The sequence below is a fragment of the Gordionus sp. m RMFG-2023 genome, chromosome 4 (assembly GCF_954871325.1).
Source record: "Gordionus sp. m RMFG-2023 chromosome 4, tfGorSpeb1-WG-v2, whole genome shotgun sequence".
Lineage (NCBI taxonomy): Eukaryota > Metazoa > Nematomorpha > Gordioida > Chordodea > Parachordodidae > Gordionus > Gordionus sp. m RMFG-2023.
The window spans coordinates 23,101,434-23,111,919 of NC_088778.1; the positions used below are offsets into that span (position 1 = coordinate 23,101,434).

The 10,486-nt window shown below is 24.6% G+C and overlaps 1 protein-coding gene across 1 annotated transcript; it reads left to right on the plus strand.

Annotated features, from left to right (window-relative positions):
- Window positions 1–360: 360 nt before the first annotated feature.
- On the plus strand, window positions 361–2,194 carry LOC135928735 (uncharacterized). The gene is made up of 6 exons (XM_065465191.1): window positions 361–493; window positions 782–867; window positions 1,249–1,401; window positions 1,454–1,552; window positions 1,630–1,810; window positions 1,854–2,194. The coding sequence occupies exons 1-6, from the start codon at window positions 361–363 to the stop codon at window positions 2,192–2,194; spliced, it is 993 nt and encodes a 330-aa protein (XP_065321263.1).
- Window positions 2,195–10,486: the final 8,292 nt, after the last annotated feature.

Consider the following 10,486-nt stretch of genomic DNA (forward strand, 5'->3'; position numbering starts at 1 on the left):
AAATAAATTTATTTTAAAAGAAAAAAATTTAAAAATTTCTTATAGTTATAAAAAGAGTTTTTTTTTATTACAAAATTTTTCTAAAGTGTCCAAAGCTTGTAGAATATTTTATTTAGATTATTTATAATATTTATTTATACAAAAAAAAATATATATTTAACAAAAATTATATCCAATATTGATTACTCATGATTAGGCCTATTCAAAAATAATTCGAATATTCGATTCGAATAATTCGAATCTAATCGAATAATTACGAATACGAATAATAAATTATTTGTTTTATCTGAATACGAATAATCATTTAGTACATAAAAATATATTACATTTCTACAATAATTATTGTTAGCTAGCCTAATTATGTTAGAGGAGAGTGCTTCTGATGAAATTATGCTTGTTGAAGAGAAAATTTCCTCACAAAAGAGAGCAATCATATGGGATCAATATCAAATCCTTAAAGATAGGGAAAAGGCTGCTTGCAATCATTGCAAGAGTATTATAAAATGTAAAGGCAAAACAACATATCCTCTTATTAATCATTATAATAGGTTCATTCACACCTTAGTAAAAAAATAATAAAATTGACATTTTTTTAAAGTCTACACCAAATTCTTCAAAAAAAATTAATTTTAAGGATAATTTATTAAATTTATAAATCATAATATTCCTTTTAAAATTATTAATTCTAATGATTTTAAAAATTTTATAAGTGATCTTGATTGTTCTGTAAAATCAATATGCTCCAATACTCTTAAATTGCACATGTATAATACATTTGCAGAAAAAGAACAATTGGTAAAGGAAATAATATCTAAAAATAAAAGTCAGATTAATTTTTCATCTGACATTTGGACTAGCCCAACACAGGTTCCTTTTTTAGGGCTAACAACCCATTTTAGATGATAATTTTAAAATAAATAACATAATTTTGGATGTCAGTTCAATAAATGAAACACATTCAGGTGAAAATATATTTAAAGCCTTTGTCAAAATAATTAAAAATTATAATTTAGAGAATAAAATTTTTTATATAACTTTAGATAATGCAACTAATAATAAAACATTTATTGATACATTTTCTTTAAAATATCCCTTAATAAAAATAGGGCACATCCGAGCCCATGTAATTAATTTAATATCCAAAGAAATTTTAAAAATTTTAGACCCTTCAATTCTAAAACTAAGAAACATTATTAGAATGATTCGTAATTCCCCTCAAAAATTAAATTTATTAAAAATTATATGCAGTTTCCTACATCCAACCAATTGGATTGTGAAATAAGGTGGAATAGCACCTATCAAATGATTGAAAGGGGCTTGTTGTTAAAGCCTGCTATAACAAAATTAGTTAATGAAGTAATAACTAACATTAAAATTCTTCAAGAAAAACAAATATCAGAGGTAAACTAAAATTTATAATTAGGTAATAATATAATACTTTGATAACATATAGGAAGAATGGGAGGATCTTATAAAAATTAAAGCTATACTATTGCCTTTATATGAAACTAAAAATATGGTATGTGGGGAGAATTATCCTACTTATAATTTGGTTATACCTTATTATATTTTAATTCTTGAACATCTAAAAAATGAAAAACCTGGTTTCCATAAATCCTTTAACAATAGTTTCAAATAGCATGTGATAAATTGTTGGGCTATTATAATTTAATTGCCGATGATGCAATAATAACCACAATATTAGATCCCAATCTTAAAGTAGAATATTTTAAATCAATATCTGTTGAATATGATATTGATATATCCAAGTTAATGGACAAATTTAAAGAGATTTACAATAGATATACAGGTATTTAATTTACCACCATTTAAATATGATTTTATTTTATAAGCTCATAATTATAACTGTCAAACAAATAAGGATAAAATTCAACAAAACAGACTAGACATTGTTTTTAAACAAAATAATATTCAACTGTGTGAAATAGATTTTTATCTGAGTGAACCAAGAGCAAAGAGTGATACTGACCCGTTAATGTGGTGGAAGGCAAATGCATATGGGATCCCCATACTCTCGAAAATGGCAAGGGATTATCTATCTATACAAGGAACATCAACTGCTTGTGAAAGGCTTTTCTCAGTTGGAACTAATTTATTGTCAAAAAACCGCATGTCACATAAGGAAGAAAATATAAGAAAAACTCTTTGCCTTAAAAATTGGCTTAAATTATAAATTAAATTAATAATATATATTTTAATTTTGTTTATAACTTGATTATATATTATTTATTATCAGATTATTGATTACATATTATTATAATTTTTTCTGTTTAAAATCAAATTTGTAATAAAAAAATTTATCGATATATTTGAGCATGATTTATTTTATTAAAAAAATTAAAATAGAATACAAATCGTAGATTTTATTATTCGTACGAATTCAAATTGAATAATGCACTATTCGATTCGAATTCGTTTTTGAATAGGCCTACTCATGATATTCATATTCCATGAATTTAAGCAACATTTTTTAACCGTTTCTGGGGCCATGAGATTCTTTTTCTTCGTAATGCTGTCTGTTGTAATATTCAAATGAGTTAAAGAAAAATGAAGAAAAAAGATTTATTATTCAGATTAAATATAGTTCAAGATTATTTCAGTTTATTTTTTAAACATTATGTAAATGAATATTAGAGAAAAGTATATATAATCGAGGATATTTTTATTGTAAAGGGATCATGATTTTACCAACTTAATTTTTTTAATCTTTAATCTTTAATTTTAAATTTTAATTTCTTATTTTAATTATGATTATGAAATTAGTATTTATATTAATAAATAAAGTATTAGTAGTTTATTTATACTATTTATTTTATGCTTTAAATTCTCTCAACCACTACATTTGTGGGCCGAAACATTATGTTCTATGGACATATTCAGTCTCCATAAAATACCAAAATGTTACAGTGTCCACTCTCGAGATGACACGCTCACCAGTTGCGATAAAAAATCTTTAGCCATTATGGTAAAGTAGGGAAAACGCACGGAATTACTTCTCCACCAATCCAACACATAACCGAGGCTGAGACGACTGGGTCAGCTAGGTATTTCCGCGATCTCGTCAACGATCGGAACTAACGATGCGTTCCTAAAATGATAATGATTTTTTTTAAAATTTAATATATCTTTATATGAGAACACTTGAAATAGTTATAGTATAATGAAAAAATATATAATTATAATTAAATATATATACAGACCAAAAACAATTGTTGACATCAATTCTAAATTATCAACCTTCAGCCGACTGATTATAACGGTATACCATATAAAACAATTAACTTTTCATAGTAAGATATTTTATTAAGGGTATGAAAGTTTTCTTGATCCGTGGATCTAAAAAACTACATAAATATATTTTAAATTGTCCATAATATTTATATATTTTTGGCATTTTGCCAACATAAGTCGTGATGCCTCAATAATTTAAGTATTAATGTTGGTTTCGATATTTGATACCAATAATGATTGCTTGCATCAAGATAAAATATATACATGCCTGTAGTTGCATTATTCACTAACTAATATAATTTCAAAATTTTAATTTCCAAATCGGTCTTTCTGATATATGCCTATCATTACTGTTGTTAAAAGCAAGATTTAGTGAATTTTTAAAACGTCCCTTTTAAGATTTTAGCCAAAATATGTAATCCTGGAGATTTTGCTCATAGATGGCAAATTAATTTCTATTTTGCCAAATCTCGAGGCTTACTTATATTATTTTTGCTAAAATCTTAATTTGGCCATTTTTAAAAAATTGATCCTAATCTGGATTTTTAACAACACTATCCATCTTTAAAAATCCAAATTTTGAAAATGCACTTCATTTAATATTAAATATCTCAAAAAAAATGAATAAGCTAAAACCATAATTAGCTCTATAACTGCTTATTACGAAAAAGTGGAAATGGCTATTTAAAAAATTTTTATTTTTTGTTTTTATTTATAGACATTATCTTGAAATCTATGAGCAAAATATTTATGCTTGCGTAATAATTTTCTGGATAAAACATTGAGTTAGCCGTTTTTAAAAATTGGCTCAAATCGAGCGGTTTAACAACATTACCCCTAATATTTGTACAAAATACTAGTTTTGGAAATATAAAAATAAGGATCTTAAGAAGATTATGATTTTTTAGTATAAATACTAAATACCGTTGTTAAAATATCTAGATATAAAATGTGGTATCTGAATCTAGATAGATTTTTGTTTAAAGTTTCTGTATTTCTATATATTATTTTAGAGGTATATGTATCTATTATTAGATACTTTTTAAGATACATTTTTATATTGTTTAACCCTTTTTTTTATTATAAATAAAAATACTTGAATGCAAATTTTTTTTTTTTATATGAGCATATAATTTAAATATATATTAAAAAATATTAAGACTACTATAATATTAAAATATTAAAATTTATATATAATAAAATATATATATAAATATTCATTAAATATTATTATGTCCGAATTTATCAATAAACCAGACAAATTTTGATATTACAATGTATCTCAAGGAATCTGCCATTTTTATTTTCAATGGAATTAGTTAATTTTATTTCATTATACTAATTTTAAGATTTTGAAAATTTACTTTATATTAATATTAATAGTGACGAAGAGGAAGAAGTAATAATCAATGAAGCATCAACAAGATCAGACATTGTTTTTCCATGGCCAATTTATAGAGAGCTTATTTTAAAATAATATCTCAAAATAAAGAAAACAATCTCTGTTAGTAAAATGTTTGCCATATCAAAATACGAAAATTTCAGTTAGCATTATCTCAACTTGCAACATTGTAAAACTAAGAGTATAGATACAAAATAAATGTTATTTGTAATTTTAAATTTTAAGGGAAAACATCAAACAACAAATATTAGTTGATGAATTATCAAGGTCTACAACTGATTGCAAACGAATAACCTGTGAAAATACACAAATAATTTAATATCCGATTTTTTTTTCAGTACCCCGCAGCAGCAGATATAATAGTTAATATGATTTAAATTTTAATACTCAATAAATTTTAAATAATTTTTTCAAAAATGAATGTCGAGATTTTAGTATTTTTTATAAAATTGTTATTCATAATATAACACCACAATCCCTTTAACGCCCCGATAGAAAGACTTTTTAGTGTAGCTAAAAATGTTTTTACAGATAAACTAGGATGCCTTACAAAATTTTGAAAATATTTTATTACTGAAATCTAATAATTATTTATAATCATTTAATCATAAATTTTCATATATTATATTAAAATCTATCATTATTTTAGTTATATTTTGATAAATGTGATATCGAGTCAATAAATCTTTTAGCTCGTTTCATGAATTTTCACAATAGAGTCCTAATTTAGGTTTATGCAAACCTTATATAAGAGCATAATAAAAATTGTTGTATCTAGATACATTTTTAAATTATATCTATGTCTAGAATAACTTTTTAATAATATATCTGTATCTAGATCCATTTAGAAAGTATCTTTTAACAACTCTGCTTAATACCAGCCATTAAATTTTCTTTCCAATATTAAAAAATTTTTTTTTCATATTAACTACCATAATTGAAGTGTATTGTTTAGCAATGTTTAAAATAATATCTAGACAAAATAAATACTCATAAAACTTTCTCAAATTATAAAAGAGGGTTAAAGATATAAATGATTATCAGAGACCTGCAGAGGACCATTTGCACTATCCGGCTTGGCCTAATACTATTTGTTAAACAATTTCTCTGGCCCTGCTCGTATTATTAAAAAAATGTTTTCGGACCGGCCAAAAATTTTTTTAATATATTAAACCTATTTTAAATTTTTAGGCGATTAAAAAATTCAATTTTTAAATATACAGCCCGGTTCGGGTATTTTTTTTAAAAAAATTTAAGCCGGCCGGGGTTTATTTAAAAAATAAAAATACGGCCTGGCCCGTGTACCTGATGCCATTATAGTTATGGATAATGCATCAATACATAAAAGTCATCTAATTGATGTCTATAAAGAGAGAATTAAGTACTTCCCCCCATTGAACCCAATTGAACCCATTGAAATTTTTTCGTGGTCTTCAAAACCAAATATAGGTCATCAGACCAAGCACAATATAATAATCAATATAAATCAAATTATGCATCAATTTATTCCATGATTTTACAAATTTTTATAATCATATACAACACTACTTGGAGCTGGGCTATCGTGGAAAACCACCAAGCCAAAAAATGCAGATGCCGGATATATTTTTCAAAAATATTATTGTTGATATTAATTTATATTTGTTAATATTTATTCCTATCTCATATTAAATATATATTTAATTACATTTATTATCACATTCATCTACTAAGGTATTTTATCAATTTTTTGATTTCAAGTTTTCCGGCGTAATATTTACTTATTATTTTCAAATTTTTAGTGGCGTGATATTTATCTACCAATTTCAAATATCCAATCATATAATAATTATTTCTGAAACTTCTTGTCCAACAGAGAGAAAGTAATTGCAACCTTGTCCAAGAGATAGAGTCTCCGCCATCAAGCAGTAACAGCCTTTATGGAGTTAGAAGAGCCGATTATTTGCTATTACTGAAATAAATGGCCTGAAAGAAATATTTCAGCAAGAAAATTATTGGATTCAATATTCCAAATTTATTTCCTCATTAGAATGTATTAGTTAATTATACAACTATTTTATATATTACTTTTCAAAAATATGACATTGACTTAATTAAGAAGATTAGAATAGCGGAGAGCATTTTATTAGAACTCAAGAAAATTAATGTTGATGAAGAATTTCATATTTTATATGTTATTGTTGAGGCAAAAGCAGAGCTATACGTGTTTCATATTTGTCTCCCTCGACTTGCAGCAAGGCAAGCTCTTCGTTAAAACATTAATATAGGATCAATGGAAGAGTATATCTTAGATACAGATGCATTTATAACCCAAATAAATGAATGGTTTTTAATTCATCATGCAGCACTTACCAATCTACAAATATTACTTCCACAAAAGCCTTCCCAATCTTTTTCAGATGGTGATAGAAAAAAATATATTTGTTAGATTTTTATCATGAAGATGTTAAAGCATCTTATGATGCCTTATTAGCTGAATAACTATGTTTATAAGATTAACTATGGTTGATATAGTCCCAAAAAATGCTATGGATGCTCTGCATTATTTCAAACACATTTTAGATTATATTCCCAATGTATTAAAAGAGTTTATATATATTAGTAACTCTTCCCATTAGTAAACTAATGAGAGAACATTCTCTTTTTTAATTGCAGACACGCCCGGATTTCGTTTTAAAAAATTTTCGGCCCAGTCCTGGTTTTTTTTAAAAAAAATTTCAGGCCAGGCCCGCTATTTTTTAAAAAAATTTTCAAATTTCAGGCTCGGCCCGGATTTTTTAAAAATAAATTATATCTATTTTTGATTTTTATAGCTAATAATAACGATTTCAAATATTGGCTTTAAATATACATCCCGGCCCGGATATTTTTTTTAAAAAAATTTTCAGGCCCTGGGTGTTTTTTTAACAAATTCAAGCCCGGCCCGGGTGTTTTTTTTTAAATTTTTGAGCTTGGCCCGGGTATATTTAAATAAATTAAAATACAATCCGGCCCGGGGGCCGGGCCAGCAGATCTCTGAAAAACATACCAAGAATTACAACTTCTGAAAGTAGATTGAAAGGTTTGGATCTTTTGAATATTCATAGGCATTTGACGACAAGCAAGGATGGATAATTGAAAAATTAGCTCAATCACAACGAAGATTGGATTTTACATTGTAAATATATAACATACAAAATACAATTATTGCTAAGAAACTTTTTGTGATTTAATTTATACTTCAAACATTTAAATTTTTTATACTTTATATATAAATTTTAAAGGCTCAAACAATTCAAATTTATATTTTGGGACATTTAAGTGATTCTTATTTTAATTTATTAATTCCTATAATGTAACAGGTTATATTCACTTTATATTTTATAATTCACATTTATTTTTTAGTTTTTCATATACCGCCAGTTATATCAGTTTAATATTATTTAATTCACATTATTTCATAGTTTTTTATATGCCGGTTTATACATATAATTTTTTTATAATTCACATTAATTTAAAATTGTGTATTAGAAATATTTTAGTCCTAATAAATTTATGCTTGCTATTTTTAAAAAACAATAATATTTCTCAAAAAATTTTATTACCCCCCCCCCCCCCCCCCACAGACCAAATTCCTGCGTACGAGCCTGTGAACTACCATTTCAATATTTCATATTTTATATAATCAATATTCATGTATTATTTGTAAATTAAAATCTATATAAAAAACGGTTTAATAAAAAAAATATTAGTATAATAAATTGTATGTTGGGTGGGAGGAGGTCAAGAAAGGGAGCCGTGGATGGCAATGCAGTTAGATCTGCATATATCAATAGATATGCGCTGTCTGAGATAGAAGCCTTCCTGTGGGTCACCAGTGATGGGGCGAATTTTTTTACCAAGGGATTTGAAGAAGGTTAGGGCATGATTGCCAAAAAAACCGGTTGTGTCGGATACAATTAGTAAGAGATTGCAATTGGTTAGGGAAGTGTATTTATTAATTTTAGAGTTTTCAGCTCGTACGAATCAAATTTATATCTTAAATATGATAAAATAAAGTGGGAGAAAAAAATTAAATTTTAAAAAATAAAAGATTTTGACTAAGATTTAATAACAGATGAATATTTATCATTATTTTTAGAATTATTCTAAGTAAAATATCTTTAACTTAGCAAAAGAACAAATGTGATGACAAAACTTGTAAAAATTAATCAATTTATTTTTTACTATAAATTTTATTTAAGTGTGACTTATTTAAAAAGTTGTTTAATTTTTTTTAGCATAGATTAATGTTTAAGTATGATTAAAATAAAAATATAATAATATCATTTTATTTTGTTTTATTTTAACATCTGGCAAAAAATATCCCCCCTTTCAGTAAAAACACTTTTTATTTTAATTTATTTGAAAAATTTAACATTTATCCGAATTTTTTTAAGAAATTTTTTTAATCTACTATTTTTCCTTTTTCACATTTCAATTTTTTTTAACACGCCATTTTTATAGTTTATTAATTTGAATATTATTGTTTATATTTGAATTTAATAGATTAGCATAAGCATGGAAATTATTATTTCATCATCATCATCTGATTCTTAAAATTCAAAATCAGATGAATTAATACCATGGTACAAATATGATAAATATTTTACAGTAACACCCTATATTTAAGGAACTATTTCTATATTTACCAAATGCAAAATGTGCCCAAAAAGTATTATAACGGTTTATAAATTCCAATTTAAAACGACATTTGATTGTAATATTAATTATTTTATATAATATAACTAAGTAGCCAGTTAATAATTTAATTTAGATTGTTCTAAGTAAAAATCATTAAATTTTATATATTATATACAAAGATAGAAAATGGTTGATATAATTTGGTATTTATTTAATGTCTTTTTTTGAAATTATAGCTAATCATTATTATTTTAATCAAGGATGTTGTAATATTTAGATGAAATGAAAATTTTCAAATTAGAAGAATTATTATATTATTTAAGATTACAGACTATGTAAATGCTTATTATTAAAGAAAAGATATATAATTGAGATTTTGTGAATATTATACAACTTTACAGGTTTTGGGAAGGTATTCTTTCTTAATTTTTATTTAACTTTAACCATTTGCCTTTTAAATTTTATGTCTTATTATTTTATAATTATGTAATAAAGTGATAATAAAATTATTTTATTTATAAGTTTATATATATTCTGATTATTATTCTTCAGTTTCTATTTCAATCTATTATCCAATAAATACCTCAATCATGCTTTCTAAAGTTATATATTTTATTGTTGAACACAATTTGAAGTATAGCGTTATTGAAAAAATTATTGAAAACCCTAGAAATGATAATGCAAGAACTGTAATTTCGAGATATCCTTTTTTTGACGAAGGATGGATTGGAGGAGGATTATTTTTCTCAATTTTTTGAAGTAAAACAATAAATGTTTTTAATAAATTCCCCGCGTTAAAAGAGTTATTTATTAAGTATATAATAACGCAATCCCCTCACTCCTGTAGAGCCCGTTTTTAATATAGCTAATGTATTATTAACTGCCAAACATTCCTGTCTATCAGATGAAAATTTTGAAAAATAATTGCTATTAAAAATTAATAAGAAATTTTTTTTTATAAATAAAAATATCTTTTCATATTGTATTTATAATTAATTATTAAAACTATTTTTTTAACATGGCTAATATTGTGTTAAAAAATATAAGACATTTATTTATATTTATATTTTTAAAAAAATTTATCATTAAATTTTGAACGAATGTGAACGCGTTCGTTTTTTTGAAAGTGAACGTAAACGTGAACACGTTTGATTTTTGTCAAATGAACGT